We start from the raw sequence: 18,915 nt of genomic DNA on the forward strand, positions 1-18,915 counted from the left end.
TTAAGTGAGGGTGAGAAGGGTAGTGACATGCTCTAAGATAGAAGAAGCAAAGTAGATCACATAACCCATCAACAAAAACAAGGATTCATTAGCAACTTCATTACTGGGCATAGGTGCCAATAAATCTGTGCCCAATTTGTTACATGACTTATTTCTTCTGGTATGACCCACCTTTAAGGGAAAAGTGATAAGAACTGGAGTGGGGGGCAGGAAGTAGTTCCTGATTGCTTTCTCTCAAAAGTAGATTGAGGGTAAATGCTAAGCAAGACTGATTCCTGAGAAAAACAAACACATAAAACATAAACATAAAAACAAAGCTTAAGAAATGCAGTCTATACCTACCACCTAGAAGATAGATAGAGTCAGTCCAAGGTCTTCATTTTTCACAAGCCAACAATACAATTGCTGACTGCTCAGATGGTCCTGAGGCACCAGTTGTTTGTTATGCAAGCAAAATTTTTTCAGTAAACTGGTGATACCTAAATTGTCAAATGGACCACAGGTTTCATGAATTTTCACAATTGCTTGTATGGCCATTCAGTCAATAATTAGTTTTGATAGCAAGGGACCTTTTTTTAAAGTGAATCCTGTGCTACCCATCATATCACCACGAATGCATTGCTGGAGCCTTTTGGTTCATGCTTATGGCTTTACATCCGTTTCCAAGTCTAGATGAACAATGTCTTGAATTCTGATAATTTGATCCATCTGTCACCATGCCTGGTTGTGTCATTTAAACAGCGTAACACCAGAAGGACAGTAAAGGAAACAGAAAATGTTCATTTTCCAAAGATTTCAAAATAAAAATTTCAAAAGAACACAGGTCTCTAGTATATGTGAGAAAACCAAATGATCATCATTTTATTAACTACCTGCTAAGCACAATTAAGTAAGATGGATTATTAATTATCCAGAAAGAAAGATTAAACACAGAAGATAGATCATGAAACTGTAAAATTTAGAGTAAGCCCCTGTACTCCAGGAAAAGAGATGTCACAATTTCTGTGGAATACTTTGGAAAAATCTCATTTTCCTGGATTTTTCATTCAAAATTCAAAAGAGAGCTCTCATAAGCCTTAAGATGTGAAATCATTATCATATCAAATAGCTAACATTTATATAGCATTTTAAAGTTTGCAAAATACTTTACACATTGCATCATTTGATTCTCGCAAGAGCCCTGTGAGGTAGGTGGTACTATGATCCCATTCTGTATGAAGAAACTGAGAGCCAGAGATGTTAAATAACTTGTCCAAGGTTACAATAGTGCCTGAGGCAAAATTCTAACTCAGGTCTTCCTGGACTCTACATACTTTGCCACCTACCTGCCTCTGAAAGTTATTTCTATTTTAGTTTAAGTTCTCATTAATTTCATGGTGTGGTCTGTTGCATCTGGGTGTACTTTATCTGAGAGGCCTTTCTTGTCTTGGTTTCATGTGTCTCCTTTGCTTCAGTAACCACTGGTCCTTGGAAATACCTGTCCTTAGTGGAAGGTCTTTGCTTGTGCTATAATATCCAGCAATTATTTAGTTTCCTTCAGGTAGTCACTTTATCTCCTGGTACCTTTTTTAAGCATACCCTCACCTGTTCTTGACCTCACTGGTGCAGTCACAGAGAGTTCTGAATTAACAGCCATGATCTAAGAGCTTTTATACCTTCTCAGGAGTAATCAAAGTGTTTATTTCTGGTTTAGCATACACATGTAACATGTTGCATGTCAGAACATATCTGCCTATCTCAAGGAAGCAAACTGAAAGACTCTATAGTAGTGTAGACAAGAAAGGATGTAGCATGCAGTAATCTCAAAGCTCTTCATATAAAAAATATTGACAGATAGATCTACCCCAAGATTGGGAAGATTTCACCTAATGGAATGAGGAGGAGGGGATGAAAACAATTTGTTTCAGCGGTCATAATGACCACTGAAACAGTTCTGTTTAGTGCTTAGACATTAAAGATGCCAAGGATCTCCACTGTGTCCTGAGCCATAATCTTCCTGACTGTAGTCACAGTCAATGACTGGAAGAGAGAAGGAGGCTGATAACTTTGTGCAGCTCTGCCTCACTTAAATCCAATTCATGTGCAATTCAGGACATTACCCTGTGATATCACTGATCTTCTTCTAAAATGGATGAACAACAACAAATGGCTTTATTTTCTAGGTGTATATTCTTAGAATGAACTGTTTTGGGTTCTTATTCATCACTACTTCCCTACTAACAAATACAACTTGAGGCCTTAGTTTCTAAGCTTCTATGGTCCTTTTTTTTTTTTTTTAAGATTAATAGGATCATGGAACTTAGGGCTAGAAGATAACTCAAGAATTTATCAAGTCCAATCTCCTCGTTTTACAAATGAAAAAACTCAGTTCCAGAGAAATTGACTTGCCCAGGATCACACAGCTAGTAAGAATCTAAGGTGGGATTTGAACCCAAGGCTTCCTGACTCCACGTCCATTGCCCTCTTCACTACTTTATGCTGCTTCTCATAACAACCCTCTGGGAACTAAAGTATTAGAGTCCAAATACCATGATTCCATTGTCACTGGGGATAAAATAGATTGCTATAGAAACATTGACAAATTTGTTTCACTTGCCATCTATTTGTCTTCCTACCCATTCCATGATTATTCTTGGGATTATGTGGCTCAAGCTTTCTGTAGACTTGTTTTTTGTTGATTTCTGCAATTTTATCATGTGATTTTATCCCTAAATCTTCAGTAATCCTCTCCTATAGTTTTTTTTGTTTTTGTTTTAACAAATAAGTTTGCATTCTAATGGAATATTGTCCTTGGTTGCAGTGTCTCTCAGTTTTCTGGGCTATTTTGGCTGTTTAATTTTAGTGTCTACTTAACATGGTGTAACGTTAATGGAATAGGAAGATCTTCCCTGTCCATTAATAGGCCTTTGTGACCTGCTTTGAGCCCTGACCCAGCTCACAGCTGGGATACAGTCTGAGTCACATAGAGCCCATTGTGGGAGGAATTTGCCAAATGGAGTTTTAACTGAAATAGAATGTTGGAGAGAGGAGACACAGTGAACAGGTGGAGAGAGGAATTTTGCCTAGAAGAACTTGTTTGTGAGGAGGCCTAACAGGGAATGATTAAGATGTTGACACTCTCTGTATTGGTAATGAGTACCTTGTGAAATCTTACCTTCTGGTGTCCTAATAGTGATGTTCTAAATAAATATTTTGGTTTTGACTTTGAGGAAGAGAGTTTATTATATTTTGCAAATCTAACCTGTAAATATGTATGCATATTCATAGCAGTGACTATGGGTATTGCGTTGGCATTACATGTGGATTAAGCTTTTCTAGGAACTCATGATAATTAAGATCAATTTCATTTTACACTTTTTCAGCATTGACAACTCATTTAAATATATCAGGTTGAAAGTGTTGAAATTTTTTGTGGTACTTTCATTTCCTGTTCCTTCTCCTATACAGAGAAACATGACTTGTAACAAAGAATAAACCAGGAGGCGGGAAAGCAGTTTCACAATTCTACCACATCTCCAAGTCAGACAATACATCTTATGTTCCACCTACCTTGTTTCCATCTGCAGATGGAAGGAAGAACATAGTCTCTCCTCTTTTAGCATGGTGCAATCAATGTGTATCAACACAGCATTCAGGGTTGTTTTTTTTTAGGAGGAGGGTAATTGATTTTTTTGTTTCCATTTATATTGTTGCAGTCATTAAATATATAATTTTCCTCTTTCCTTTTACTTCAACTTTGCATCAGTTCATTAAAGTCTTTCAACTGAAAGTCAATAAATAAGCATTTATTAAGTGCCTACTATGTGCCAGGCACTGTGCTGAGTTTTTCCATTCTTCTTGATAATGTTCATATTCAACATATCTTAAGGCTCAATAACATTCCGTTCCATGTGTTGATTACATAATTCATTCTATTATGCGTACCATAATTCATTTACTTAGCCCCCAGCCATTGGATATACACTTTGTTTTGATTTCTTTTGCTACTACAATAAATACTACTATTAATAATTTTTTAATCTTCCTGGAGGTGGGATCTGTGGAACAAAAGATAGATATAGGCACCCTTTCTGTACATAATTATAAATTGCTTTTCAGAATGTCTCAATTTATTTCCACCTCTATTAACTCTTCCCACCTTCTCCTTTCCCAGTCTGCTGGATGTGACATGAAATCTCTAAAGTGGTTTGACACGCATTTGCTTCAAGGTTTTTTTCTTAAAATGATTTCTGTAGGTTGCTGACAAAGATTGCCAAATAATGAAGCAACAGAGGGCGGCACTACTCTCATATTACAGGTGAGACCCAAAGGGTTAAAAAGTTTCTTCTTTAATTTTTTTAAATTTACTTATTTATTTTTAATTTTCAACATTCATTTCCACAAGAGTTCCAAATTTTCTCCCCATCTCTCCCTTTCCCCCACCCCAAAACACTGTGCATTCTGATTACCCCTTCTTCTAATCTGCCCTCCCTTCTATCACACCCCTCCCTTCCCTTATCCCCACTTTCTTACTTTTCTTGTAGGGCAAAATAGATTTCTATATCCCATTACTGTATTTCTTATTTCCCAGTTGCATGCAAAAACAATTCCCAACATTTGTTCCTAAAACTTTGAGTTCTAACTTCTTTCCCATTCTCTATCCCCACCCATCCCCACTGAGAAGGCATGGAATTCAGTATAGGCTATATATGTGCAGTTTTGATAAAGACTTCCACAATAGTCATGTTGTGAAAGACTATATTTCCCTCCATCCTATACTGTCCCCTATTTATTCTGTTCTCTTTTTAGACCTTATCCCTTCCCTAAAGTGTTTACTTCTGATTACTCCCTCCTCCCATTTGCCCTCCCTTCTTTCATCCTCCCAAGCCACTTATCCTCTTCTCCCCTACTTTCCTGTAATGTAACATATATTTTCATACCAAATTGAGTGTGCATATTATTGCCTCCTTAAGTCAAATTTGACAAGAGTAAGCTTCACTTTTCCCCTCTCACCTCCCCCCTTTTCTCCTCCATTGAAAAAACTTTTCTTCCCTCTTTTGATAATTTGCCCCATTCCATTTCTCCCTTTCTCCTCCAAATATATTCCTCTCACCCCTTAATGTTATTTTTTTAGATATCGTACCTTCCTATTCAGCTCTCCCTGCACACTGTCTATATATATATATATGTGTGTGTGTGAGATGTGTGTGTGTGTATGTGTGTGTGTAATCCCTCCAACTACCCAAGTACTGAGAAAAGTTTCAAGAGTTAAAAATATTATCTTTCCATGTAGGAATGTAAATAGTCAACTTTAGTAAGTCCCTTATGATTTCTCTTTCCTGTTTACCTTTTCATGCTTTTCTTGATTCTTGTATTTGAAAGTCAAATTTTCTATTCAGCTCTGATCTTTCCATCAAGAATGCTTGAAAGTCCTCCATTTCATTGAATGACCATTTTTTTCCCCTGAAGTATTATACTCAGTTTTTCTAGGTAGGTGATTCTTGGTTTTAATCCTAGTTTCTTTGACTTCTAGAATATCACATTCCAAGCCCTGCAATCCCTTAATGTAGAAGCTGCTAGATCTTGTGTTATCCTGATTGTATTTCCACAATACTTGAATTGTTTTTCTGACTGCTGGCAATATTTTCTCCTTGACGTGGGAACTCTGGAATCTGACTACAATATTCCTAGGAGTTTTCCTTTGGGGATCTCTTTCAGGAGGTGACCGGTAGATTCTTTCAATATTTATTTTACCCTCTGGTTCTAGAATATCAGGGCAGTTTTCCTTGATAGTTTCATGAAAGATGATGGCTAGGCTCTTCTTTTAATCATGGCTTTCAGGTAGAGCAATAATTTTTAAATTGTGTCTCCTGGATCTATTTTCTAGGTCAATTGTTTTTCCAATGATATATTTCACATTATCTTCTATTTTTTCATTCTTTTGGTTTTGTTTTATAATTTCTTGCTTTCTCATAGTCATTAGCTTCCATCTTCTCCATTCTAATTTTTAAAGAACTCTTTTCTTCAATGAGCTTTTGAACCTTCTTTTCCATTTGGCTAGTTCCGCTTTTTTAAAGCATTCTTCTCCTCATTGGCTTTTTCTACCTCTTTTGTTTAAAGGTGTTATTTTCTTCATCAATTTTTGGGGTCTCCTTTAGCAAGCTGCTGATGTTCTTTTCATGATTTTCTTGCATTGCTCTCATTTTTCTTCCCAATTTTTCCTCCACCTCTCTTACTTGATTTTCAAAATTCTTTTTGAGCTTTTCCATGGCTTGAGACCATTGCATATTCATTTTGGAGGTTTTGGATATGGAAGCCTTCACTTTTATGTCTTCCTCTGATGGTATGCATTGTTCTTTCTCTTCCAAAAGGATGGAAGAAAATACTTATTCACCATAAAAATAACTTCTAGTCTTATTTTTCCCCCCTTTTGGGGGCATTTTCCCAGCCAGTTACTTGACTTTTGAGTCCTTTGTCAAGAGGAGGGTATATTCTGGGGACCTGTAAGTTCTCAGTTCCTCCAAGGTGGCACAGCCAAGGGAGAGTTTACTCCTCTCCTGGTCTGCACTCTGGTCTAGGAGCAATCACAAGCTTTTCTGCCCATGACTCTCCAAAGCGTTCAGCAGCTCCACCAGCCAGTGCTCCTCCTCACTCCAGGGCTGCCACTCAGGACTGAGATCCAGATCAGTGGCTGCATTCCCCCAGTGTCTTTAGGTCAAGGGCTCTAAAAATGGATGCTGCTGCCACCTGGGGCCAGGTCTAGGGGAAGACCCTGCTCCCTTCTCGCCCAGGTGAAAGAGCTTTCTCACTGACCTTTGAAGGTATCTTTGGCATTTATGGGTTGAATAATCTGGGAACTGCAGCTGCTATCCTTGATTCCATGCCCTGAAGCCTGCTCAGGTCCTGTCCATGCCCTGCACCACCAAGGCTGGGCTGTGCTCCACTCTGAGACCAGTAAAATAGACCTTTTCTTTTGGCTTTCCAGACTGCCTTGGACTGGAAATCTCTTTCACTCTGTTGTTTTGTGGCTTCTGCTGCTCTAGAATTTGTTTAGAGTCATTTTTTACACGTATTTTATGGGCTGTGGGGGTAGACCTTCTATAGATCCATCCTTCTACTCTACCATCATGGCTCTTCCCTGAGTTAGTAAGTTTCTTGCTCAACACCACATAGTGAGTGAATAACTGATGAGGTTGAGGGATGATCGTGGACCCCAAAATACTGACAGTCTGGGTCATGCTCGAATGAATTTGACTCAAGCCTTCTTAAAGCCAAAGAAAACAAAGTTTATTAAAGATTCACCAAATTGGGTTGCCTCTTAAGGAACCTAAGTATTTGTGATGCTTGTATTCACAAGCAGGCCAGATAGAATCCCAGCTAGACAGAGTCTGAGCTGGATTGAATCTGAGCACCTTCATGGAGGCAAGATGGAACTTAAATACAGAAAAAGAGTATAGGAGGGATCTGGTGGTGGTGGTCTGGTAGTCCAAGGTGATGGGAGGAGGGGTTTAGGAAGGGTCTTGAGAAGTCCAAGGAGGGAATCCAAGGAGGGTCAAAGGCTGGAAATAGCTGGAGGCTATCAGGAGATATCAGACAATGGAGGGTTTGGGTGGGAAGCAGGTGGGGCAATCCAGAGATCTTGATAGGGGCAGTATGGGAATGAATACAGATCTTGATGGGAGTGGTCGGCAGCCTGGGGAAATGGGGTTTTGATGGGATCAAGGGTGGAGGGGGTGCAACAGAGACCTGAGTAGAATGATAATGAAAAGCCCAAGGACTTCCTGAGACTGCTACAACAAATGGGAAGATTAGATTTGAGTAAGAAAGGCCATATTAAGTGGGAAGATTCAAGGGGAGCTCAAGGAGGCTCCCAGTCTGAACCCCATCATAACTAAGAATTAAAACCCAACTCTCCTGCTTACTCCAATGTGCTCTCCCATTCTGGTGTCTTGTGGTCTTACACTCTGCCTCAGAGAAAATTTCTTGATTATATCCCTGGTGTACAAAACTCCTGTAGAGAACAGACTCCATTCTACATTTATGTTGGTCTAAACCATGAATTCAACATTAGATTGTAATTTTTTTGTTTATTCGTTTCAGTCATGTCAAAATCTTCATGACCCCATTAGGGGTTTTCTTGGTCACAGTAGTTTGCCATTTCTTTTTCTAGTTCATTTTACAGATCAGGAAACCAAGGCAAACAAGGTTAAGTCATTTGCCCAGGGACACACAACTAATGAGTGTCTGAGGCCTCATTCAAGGTCTGACACTCTTATCTACTGTGCCTTAAACTTTCCCTGTTCTATTCATTTACTATTCCTGCAGTCAGATCCATTTCTCCCTTCAATCTTTCTTCTCCAGGCAGTTGCACTGATTATCCCCCATGTCTGAAATGTTGTTCCTCTTTGTTTCTTAATTAAAATTCCACCTTCTACAGGAAGTCTTTCCTAATCCTTAATTCTGAGGTTCTCTTGTTATTCTCTATTTATCCTGTATATAGCTTATTTACATATTACACGTTACCTCTCCACCATTAGATTATAAATTTCTCTGAGGCAGGCATTCCCTTGTTTTGCTTTTCTTTAATCTCCATTTATGGGGGCATACAATAGGAACTTAAATGTTTGACAGATTCCATCCATATATGTGCTTACTTTAAAATGGCTGGAAAAATAACCAATTCTATCATACTGAATGAAGATTGGAAGTAGCTAATTGGCCAAAGTTAATGTCTTTTGAAGTGGCATTTATTTTAAAGATGCAGCCACATTTGTCCTTCATTTAATTTTCAAAAGGAACAGTGTCAGACTATCAAACATTGTGAAGAGTTTGACAAGGGGACAAAATTAGCCTATTTTCTTTTTGGACATTAAGATTAGCATGAATATTGTCAATTTCATAGCTAGCAAGGCAAACATCCCAACAATTTGCCTCCTACCCTCCCCCTACAACATACAAATGTATGGAAATGAATTTTTAATCCTATTTCAAGACCTGGGATTGCATTTGTGGAATTACTTCCTCTATAATGCTGATCTTCACCCCTCAACACCTGAGGAGGTGCATTTCTATGGTGCTAGAATCAAAAGCATAAAATTCAGCGACCAAACTTTTGTTGGACTTTTTCCTCCTTTTTATCTTGGTCATTTGTATATACGTTCCCAATTAAACTGTCAGCCCCCCCAAAAAATCAAAGGCTGTCACATCTATCCCATTCAATAAGAATTTCAGTGCCCACTATGTGCCAGAGAACTGGGCTATATACTAGATGACAAAAATTTTAACTATCCATGCTCTTGTAAAACTTCTATAGGTGTACTTTTACAGTAGCCTATTTAGAGATAATATACTTTAACAAAGTAACCAACACAAAGGAACATTTTGGTTGTACTGAGAATCAAAAAAGGCCTCTTGCAGGAGGTGGCACTTGAGATAACCCTTGATGAAAGCTAAGATATAAAAGGGAGAGAATTTCAGGCACGGGTCACAGCCTATGCAGTGGCCTGAAGAAGGGAGAAGAAACCTGAAGATAGGATGAAGTAGGCTACAGCAGAGCATTCAAGGGGTAATAAGTTATAATCAATCCAGAAAGATAGTCAGAAACTAGTGTCAGAGCTTTAAATGCCAAATAGGAGTTTGTGGTTTACCTTAAAAATGGTAGCTGAAGGTTCATGAGCAGAAAAGTAATATGGTCAGATCTTTATTATTAATTAACTTGAAAGCTCTATGTAGAATGGATTGCAGAATCTAGATGAACAATCAGAGGCCATTTCAACAGAAGGGTGCAAAGTCATGAGGTCTAAAATAAGGTGGTTTGGGCATGAAGTAGGAGTGAAAAATCAAAAAAACCTTCTCTCTGAAACTTTTCATAACCCTCATCTGACAGGAAAGATTCTAGAAGTGATCAGAATTCTAAGAAGAGGCTCCAGGTTAACGCAGTTACATGTGGAAGTCCCTTTTTTCTAAGACTACGGTAAATCCAGACTCATTTCCCCTAACATTCATTCAGCTAGTGCCTCAATCCTAAAATGGCTAGCTGCCAAAGCTACTTTGTAATATCTTAAAATTAGGTAGTTTCAATTAAAGGAAAAAGAAACCACAATGACTAGCTGAAGCTAAAAACTTCAAAATTAGGTCAGGAGGGAAAAAAGGACAACACTGAATCAAGATTTATTTTCATCTCTGAAGACAATGTTTAATTAATTTTAATCAAACAAAGAACATTTCCTGCACTACATTAAATTGACAACGTTTTTATAACTAATCCCTAGTGAAGTCCAAACATTAAACATCCAATCAAAAAGTAACGGTTGACACCTAACAAAATGCTAATCACCAGTAAAATACAAAAAAGCTTTCAGAGTTCACAGATGCTGTAACAGCAAGGTAAGGGATTCAAGTACAGTGCTATTCTGAAGTTATTCCAACAATAAGCATGGGTGCATGTTGTACTTTATTAACTGTTTGCTTTAATCTTTACTCTGTAAAAAAAAAAAAAACTAACATTTTATCACTAGATAATAAATTATGGGGCTGCTGATTAAATGGCACTTAAAGATTAAAACAAGGAAAATAAAAGCAATAATCCCATGACTGCTTTGTTTTGTCAAAACAAGTCCTTTACAAAGTAATCTAAAACACTTAAATTTAAGTGAGTGATCCACTCATCCTCCATCAGTTTTTGCATTTTTAAAAAACAGCCGTTTTCCTCAAGGGATATCATTGTTTATAAGCCTGAATTTTTGTTTTTCTTTTAACATTCTTAGAATGTCTACTCCTGAACCGTTTTGATCTTTAAGGCACTACACAATGAAGTTCCCTTTGAAACAAATTAACAGAAGTGATTTAGGGATGGCTAAAATCTCTTCTAGATTCTCTCTTCTATTTTGGTTTATAAAGTAGAGGTGATTTGTTATTTAAGGGTCTAAAGCAAATTACATCCAAGTACATTTTCTTAAAAATCCAATGTTTTAATAGCATTTCTTTTAAAAAAAAACCTAAACGTTAATAAAAAATTCAGGTCTTTTAAAAAGAGGAAAAGCACATGAGATTAAAAGGGGAAGATTTAAAGAAAATTTTAACCTATAAACCTTCTAAATCCTTTTTCAGGTTGTAAGGACAGGCATTAACATTGTAATTACACAATTACAGCAGAGCTTACACATGCTTAACACACATAACTTACATTTAAAATAAGTTAAATAACTTTAAAAATAAAGTCTCTAATTGGCTTTAAGTGTTTTCCCTCTGGGAAACATGAGGTGAACTTTGGCTTTTTCTACCCAACTGGTTAATTCTGACCATTCCCCTGCCCACTTTAAAAACTAGGGGTTGTTTTTCTGAAGCAGAGGGAGAGGACTAGATATACTACACGTAAAGATCATAAACTGGAAAAAATATTATGAACAAAGAAATCAAAGTTTAAGGAGTAAAAGAAGCTTCAGATACTAACATCTACAATAAAAGGCCAGAAAACCCATGGAAAACTGAGAGCGACAGTTCTGAACTATTCTTAAAAATTCAAAAACCCTAGAATTCAGGGCATGGAAATAAATATAAAATGAAAAGCAGTGCAATAATGACCCTAATAAGAAACTTCTTTTTAATAAATAATCCCAAATAAAACAGAATTTCACAAAATCTCTTCTTAAAATATATTACACCAGATATATCAAACACAAATCCAACCATTTCTTCCTTCCGGGGCATTACGCTGCAAAGCTTCACGCAGTGCGCATTTTACTTCTCCATGGCATGGACGTCTAGTAGCATTAGTTTGAAGTCAGAAATAGAGAATTTGTAGCCACTAGAATGATCTCTGTTCTCACCTGCAGCAAATGACTTAGAGCTAACACAGTCAGTTTTTACTTATATACATATATTTCCATCATAAAAAACTTAAGATACTGCTATGCTCTCTACTTTTACTTTAGTCTGTTTCATGAAGCTTCCATATAGTTCAGCTTCTATATAGTTCAACACATTAAAAAAATCTTGATTTTTAAATGAATCTTTTTGGTACTGCTGCATGATGGGTTTAATGTAACTACATTGTATTGTATAAACTAATTCACAGCTATTGGGAAAATTTTCTTAAGCTAATCAAATAAAAGGCTGCAGCAATGATAGAGTATTGGAATACAAGGAAAAAGTATACAAGTAAATAAAATGGCTTGATCAGTGGTCATTGATTATCTTGCTCTCTGGCATATGGAAGAAATTATCTTCTTTGAGTTTCAAATGTTCTGGTAAATCCAGTTGTCTCTTAGCTTCTTCAATATCATCTTGAATTGCTGAAATAAGGTCATCTGTGAGGGCAGGAGATAAAAGTGAATATAAGCCATACACTTGAAATAATCTCATCACAGAATGAAAAACTTATGAGGAAATGATCATGATTTTATTATTAAATTTGTACTCCATGATGTCAACAGTATTTTCAAATTTTTACTTTAAAAAAGAAATTCAAGAATATAAATTTGAGATGATCCTACTACTACCACCCCAACACAAGTCCTAATCACACCATATCTGGATTAACGTATTTATCTTTCATGTAGTGAAAAAAGTTCAGAAAGGATTTTGAATTAGAGATGATTAGATTTGAGATGATTTTTGACCAGGAGCTTTAGTTCCAACTTTACCACTTACTAGTGACACGTACTTGGGGAAATTAACCTCTAAAAAGTACTTACCTCAAACACAGAATCAAACGTAATAAAAGTAAAATACTTTGAAACCATAATACATAATGTTAGCTTTTTGTATTAACTGTAATTGTCTTCTAACTGTTCTCCTAAGTCATGATTCATGTTGTGTAGAAAAAGGACTATTAAGCTCTCCCCCAGAAGATATATCCACTATCTATATATATCAAACAGCTATTTCCTTCTTCAGCATCAACTGTGGCTCAGGCACAAAGGTCAAAGACCCACTGGAGTAGGGTTTTTGTTGTGGAATTAAAGAGATATAAAATAACTAAGCTATGTGGTTATTCTCTTAAAGTACCAAATATTGCTAAAGTATTAACTACTAGGTGTTAATTATCTCTAACTCGTTAATTTGTGAAAAGAAATCTTAAGAGTTAAGATATCATACTGCATTCTCCTCTTATGAAGAAAAAACAGAACGAACTATTAAATATTCTTAAAAGAACTTACCAATCGAACTAAAGTTTTTCTCTGGTCTGATGTAGCCAGTAATGACTATGCTAAGGATTTCCCCATAGAAGTCCTCTTTGAAGGTATGTATAATGTGAGTTTCCTATGAAGTCAAAAAAAAAAATTTAGAGATCATTAACCCTAAATGGGCAATAGAATCTGTATTTTGTGAATAGAATTTTTCAAAGTTGATTTTTCTCTTCCTCCCACTCCATACCACACACACACAAAACATCCTAGAAACAAATATTCATAGTTTAAAAACTCTGCTTCAGCCATGTCCAAAATTGCTTCATTCTGTACCATTAGTTCATAATTTCTTTAGTCAGGAGGACTGGTCCTATGGAATGATGGGTTGGCATTTGCATTGATCAGTCGGTAAGCCTTTTAAAGTTGTTTGGTTTGGGGAAAAAATGAAAAAAACTTCCCCGAAATCCTTTATATTATCCTCAGTAAAAGACTTAGTTCCTTAACAATATTAGAAACATGAAACTTTAGGAAAATGTTAGAGTAAGGAAACTGTTTTTCCTCCTATTTTGTACACAAAGATCTTCAGAATTATACAGTGTAACAAACCAAAGATAAAATCCTTACCACAGATTTTTTAGTATTCTTGTAGTATGGGTTCCATCCTATGCTTAAAACCATCTTATGGACATCTCCATTTCCAACAGAGGCCCAACCATAGTAAATTCCAGTAGAAAAATCACTTGGAAGATTATCTACTACGTGGTCTGGAAAGTTAGCTGAATAATAAAAGCATGAGTTGAATGTTAGTTTGACAAAAGTTCTACATTAAATATTCACACCAGCCTTACAAATACAAAAAAGGAACCCCAACCAAGATGATGTAACAGTTTATACATTAATCCCCAAGACCCATCCCTTCAAAATTCTGGCTCTAGGGTGGTTCAGTCTCTGGAGCAGGAAGTAAATCAGAATGTGAACTTCTCAAATGAGATAAAGTATGTAAAGTCATTTAGCACAGTACCTGCAACGAGTAGGCACCATGGTCAAAGCTTATTCCCTCCCCTCTTGCTCCCTTGAGTTGTTTATTACTACAGATAGATAGATGCCAAGTACTTCCTACAAGTAAGTGTGAAGTACAGACTGCAATAGAGGCACCAAGGGACAGGTCCATCCTACTACCTGCTTTTGACACACTCTCTGCAGCCCTACGTCCTTCCATACACTAAAGCAGCAGTGCTCAGTATTTTTTCATTTCTCTTTTCCCTTGGCAAAGATGTGCTGTATCTTCCCCAGTCATAAATTTACTTCTTCCAGAAATAGATATTTCCAAAACTATGAGGTGTCATTTCTAGTAGATCTTAACCTAGACCTTAGGGAATTTCTACGAAGGAAGGAGTTAGCTTCCCTTCCAAATCAATGCTAGTTCTCCCCCACATCCCAAACCTCAGGGTTCCTCCTAACTTGATGTGTCAGTTGTATTCAACCTCAACCACCCAGTTATATAAACAATCTAAAACTGGTCCTCTTAGCTCTACTCTATGTTCCTTATAATCTTTTAAAGAAGGCTTATCTTTCATTTATCTAATAATCTCAGCAGATCTGTATTTCCAGGAATTAATCAATAATGGAATTTCAACTATCAAGATTTCAAGCTCTCACAGAAAGCATATTATGTTCCACGTTTAATAATATTGCTCTTCCAACTGTTCTTAGGTCCCCTCAAATCCTGTTCCAACTCAAGTCAATTTTCTTGGTCAACTTGATGATGAACCTCTGTCCAGGGTCACTTTTACAACATATGAATATGTTACTTGATAGGCCTATTTTAGTTTTATCTTTGTATACCCAGGTACCTTAAACACCCTTAATAAATATTTAATAAGAAAGGACTTTAGTGGACTGCTGAAGATTAGGCTTTAAAACTATGCTTTACTTAATGATTAAGTGAATGATGGGAGTCGTGCAGAAGGAAGGATTCAGAAGCATTTTGGGTTGTTAAGAAAGCTGTGGCTGAATGTACCATGTGTAATGATTAACTCCAGCTAATAATTTAATATGTAATTGTGGAAGCTTTGATATTTAAAAATGCAAGGTTCTGAATTATACAGAAAGAGACTAAGAGTTTCAGTTTATTATGTTTTTACTATTCTGTCTTCTCATTTGCATTATCAAGCTAAAAACTAAAAATTCTATGAAGCTTACTCTGTTCTGAGCAAATTACTTTGACTAGTGTGTTGTTTTTCCTTGTTTCATAAATATTAATGAATAAGATACGTTACTGTCTCAACTGGATCTCTAGTTATTAATGTTTATATTCACAATAAATGTGTTGTTTTATTTGATGTGAAACTTCAAGTGGTAATTTTGTTCCCAAGAAGAAATAAATTCTACATTATAGATTTAGGTATTCTACTTCAAAAGTTATATTTACTTAATCTACAAAGCTTCACAGCTGGCATGATGCAATTTAATGATTTAAAGTTAGACGACTTTTAAATTACTCTATCAATCAGAACAAAGGTGATTTCTGGTAAACTATGAATGCTCTCTGACTTCTTATTCATCTTAGGCTTAGTGTTCACTAAATGAACCATTACAGACCAGAATCTCTTGAAGTTCTGGATTTAAAAGCTGTAAGATAAACTGGTAAAGTAACCTTCAATGAGGGTGATTTGCTACTAATCATAGAAAACAACTGGAGATTACGCGCTCCTCCCCAGAAAAGGGGAGGTACTATGGCTATACTACTCAATAGGGGAGCAGGCAGGCAAGTAAGTTGTGGGTCTCCCCACCTCTCCTCCATTCCCTACTAAAAATACAGCATCTGGCTGATTAACAGTATAGGTATTACTTGTGGGGTTATTTATCTTTCCTCCCCCCATCCCCTTCTCTAATGACTCACTTTCCTTGAGAAAAAGAGACTTCTAAGGATAGAGCATTCATATGAAATCTCAAAGACTTGGGTTCACAGTGCCCCCAACTTATTACTTGTGTAACCATGGCCACATCACCTAAACTCTGCTTCCTCAATTAAACGGGAATAAATTATTTCCTTCCTCACCGGGTTGTTAGGAGACTCTTAAAGGAGACAAAGTACCTAAAGAGCTCTAAAGATCTTCAAGTGCTCTATGAATGTCAGTTATTATTCCTGGTCCTGCCTACCCAAAGTTCGCCATAATATCAAATTTAAATATTTAAAACACTAGATTACAATTTCTGAATGGTCTCACCGACACAGTATTAAGTCAATGGCCCTTAAGAAAACCCAGACCCAACATAAAAATAATCCAAGCAAGCATAAATGGCCGATGGTTCTCAGCTCCCGCGGGCGCTAAGTGCTCACCCAGGTGAGGCTGAGCTTCACCTACAAGGGTGCTGGGTGTTCGCCAGGGTGCGGGGTGGGGGGAGGGCAGTGACAAAGACCAAAGGTTATCTCTCTCGCAGAAGAGGTATCAGCTCGGAGGCCGGCCCCACGCGCTCCTCAGATCCAGTACAGCCCACCCTGCAGCCCGGCCCAAGCGCAGGCAGGCGCGGGCTCGGCTGGGTCCACGGGAAGGCAAGCCCAGGATACCCGGACTCCGCGGATTCACCTGGTCGGGCCAGGCCGGGGCGAGCCTGGGGGGCCCACGGATCTCCCAGCCCCGACGGCTCGGGCGAGCCCACGCTTCCACCGCCCGACTCCCGGGCTCCGTCTCCCCAAGTGTGATGGGGCCGGAGGGAGGGGGATGAGATCATCGCTAAGGTTGGGACAAGGCAGTCTGGGATCCCCCCAATCGGGAGCGCGGGATGCGGCTCGAGGTGCACCCGGCCCTGGGGCCGCCCCGCCGGGGGACACTCCGGGTTCTCCCCACCCCGCCCGCTTACCGGTGGGGATGCCGAGCTGCTTGGAGCCCCGTCCGAAGCCCCGCACCACTTCACCCCGGCAGAAGTAAGGCAGGTGCTTCATCCCGCCGCTGGCTCCGGGCTCCGGGGACGGCCCGAGCGAGGAGTCCGGGGGAGCCGCCGTCGAACTCAGGGCAACGGTCCCCCGCGACCAGCCGGGAGCGAGGGGAGGGGGCTCCCCAAGGGCTCGAGGCAGGCGGGCGTTTAGAGCGCGAGACTCGCTGCCGACGGGCCGGGCCGGACCGCCGCAGGCGAAGGGCGCGCGCCAGAACCGCCTCACGCCGCTGACCCGAGAGAAACCGCAGTAGCTCATCGAAGCCGGCTAGAGCGGAAATCTAGGCGAGCGGAGGGCGGTGAAGAAGCGGAGGGCGGGGAGAGGAGGACGGAGGAGCGAAAAGGCGCGTTCCCATTGGGCAGGAGGCGTGTCCGTCTTGTTTCTCCCGCCCCGGCTCCGCTCGCTCTTTTTCTACCTAACCCTCCCCTCCTCCTCCTCCTCCCTCTCTTCTAATGGACTAGCAGAACCGGGGATCTGCGCATGCGTGAGGGCCTGTCCTCGCGCGGCCGCGGCTCGGTCTGTTAGGAAGCAGACCGAGAGGTAGCTGGTTCCAAAACCGTCGATCTCGGCTTGGTCTGTGTTCGTCGGTGATTCGTGAGGGCCGGACATTCAAATTCAAGCTTTGGAAACTGCTTAGAACGGCCAGTTGACCCAACATGGCCTCCAGAGGCGGCCGCCCTCCGCTAACGTTGGCCTAACCTCGCTTCTTTTTGGATCTCCCACTCTTTGGCCTGAGCCGATCCCCAGAGCTGCGGGCACCGCGGGGTGCCTTCCCCACCCCCACCCTCCCGAGGGTCATTAGAGACCAGCCGGTCCATCAGCGCAGCTGCAGGTCCCTCCGGGCAGACGGGAATGGGGGCGGAAAAGTGGCTTTGAACTGGGGCTGGTCCAGGTTTTGGAGAACATGAGAGGTTAGAGTTAGAGACATTTGTATCCAAAATGTATCCAAAATGTATCCAACATGGAAAAGTAAACATTAGTAAAGGGCATTGTGCTAGGCGATGGAGAAGATGAGAAAAGAGCTTCGCCGACGTACGGTCACGGCATAGACAAATTCACAGGCTAGTTAGTGGAGGGAAAAAGAACCCAGAAGAGAGGCTAGGATACAAAGTTTCAGATTAGTGCATTAGAGAACTTCGCAGAGTTCCCTATGAGTCGACTCAGGAAGAGCCTAACACACGGAAAACACAACCACAAAAGTTATCTAGTTATTACGAGAGCAAAGGGAAAGAAGCCTGAGAATGAATGAAATGTGTGGTTCAGGTAGGGGGAGAGTAAAGTAATTTGAGATAAAGACTGGAAAAGTAGGATCCTGCCGGGTTAGGGGAGGAGGGGACCTTAAGTACCATGCAAAGGAGTCTAAATTATGCACTAGAGCTACTAGATGTTATTCTGTTAGATTGGGTTGGCAGAAAAAGCAAAAATGGGAAGAATTTAATTGTTAGGTTATTACCATGTAGTTTAGGTGGGTGGACTATATGTAGTAGGGGTATGGCAGTGGGAATAGAAAGGAGAGCATGGATTTGAGAGATTGTAGATAGAAATGAAAGGGTAAAGAAATGTAAAGGTAAGGGACAGGTCATAGCCAAAAATAACCCAAAGCTAAAATTATGGGAGACCAGTAAATGGTAGTGTCCCAGACAAATTCTGAAGTCAAGAGCTGGAGAGGGAAAAACATGAGCTCCATTTTTAACGTAGAATTTAAGTTGCCCGCAGGGATGTCCATGTAGAAGTGAGATCAATGCTGGAGACAACAGATTTAAAAGAGAGATCATTTGCATAGACTTAGTCGTTGAAGTTGTGTTTGAAGGGGAAAAAATGCTTTAAGAAAAGCAGGAAAGATCTGAAGGCAGATCTTTGAAGAGTACC

The 18,915-nt window shown here is 39.3% G+C and overlaps 1 protein-coding gene across 1 annotated transcript; it reads right to left on the reverse strand.

Annotated features, from left to right (window-relative positions):
- Positions 1-10,148: 10,148 nt before the first annotated feature.
- RFK (riboflavin kinase) lies at positions 10,149-17,347 on the reverse strand. Its single transcript, XM_072597479.1, has 4 exons — positions 16,974-17,347; positions 13,734-13,885; positions 13,140-13,242; positions 10,149-12,287 (listed from the first exon to the last, which is right to left on the reverse strand). Exons 1-4 carry the CDS (start codon positions 17,302-17,304, stop codon positions 12,157-12,159), a joined length of 717 nt encoding a protein of 238 aa, XP_072453580.1. The 5' UTR covers positions 17,305-17,347; the 3' UTR covers positions 10,149-12,156.
- Between the last annotated feature and the right edge of the window lie 1,568 nt (positions 17,348-18,915).

Source organism: Notamacropus eugenii, chromosome 3, assembly GCF_028372415.1.
Source record: "Notamacropus eugenii isolate mMacEug1 chromosome 3, mMacEug1.pri_v2, whole genome shotgun sequence".
In the NCBI taxonomy this organism is placed as follows: domain Eukaryota; kingdom Metazoa; phylum Chordata; class Mammalia; order Diprotodontia; family Macropodidae; genus Notamacropus; species Notamacropus eugenii.

Bases quoted from the DNA above. Each gene is read 5' to 3' on its own strand.
- RFK (XM_072597479.1), bottom strand. From the start codon at position 17,304: ATGAGCTACTGCGGTTTCTCTCGGGTCAGCGGCGTGAGGCGGTTCTGG. The intron at 13,886-16,973 runs GTAAGCGGGCGG...TTTATTATTCAG, and splicing joins GCAGCTCGGCATCCCCACCG to CTAACTTTCCAGACCACGTA. The intron at 12,288-13,139 runs GTAAGTTCTTTT...CTGCCCTCACAG, and splicing joins GAAAAACTTTAGTTCGATTG to ATGACCTTATTTCAGCAATT.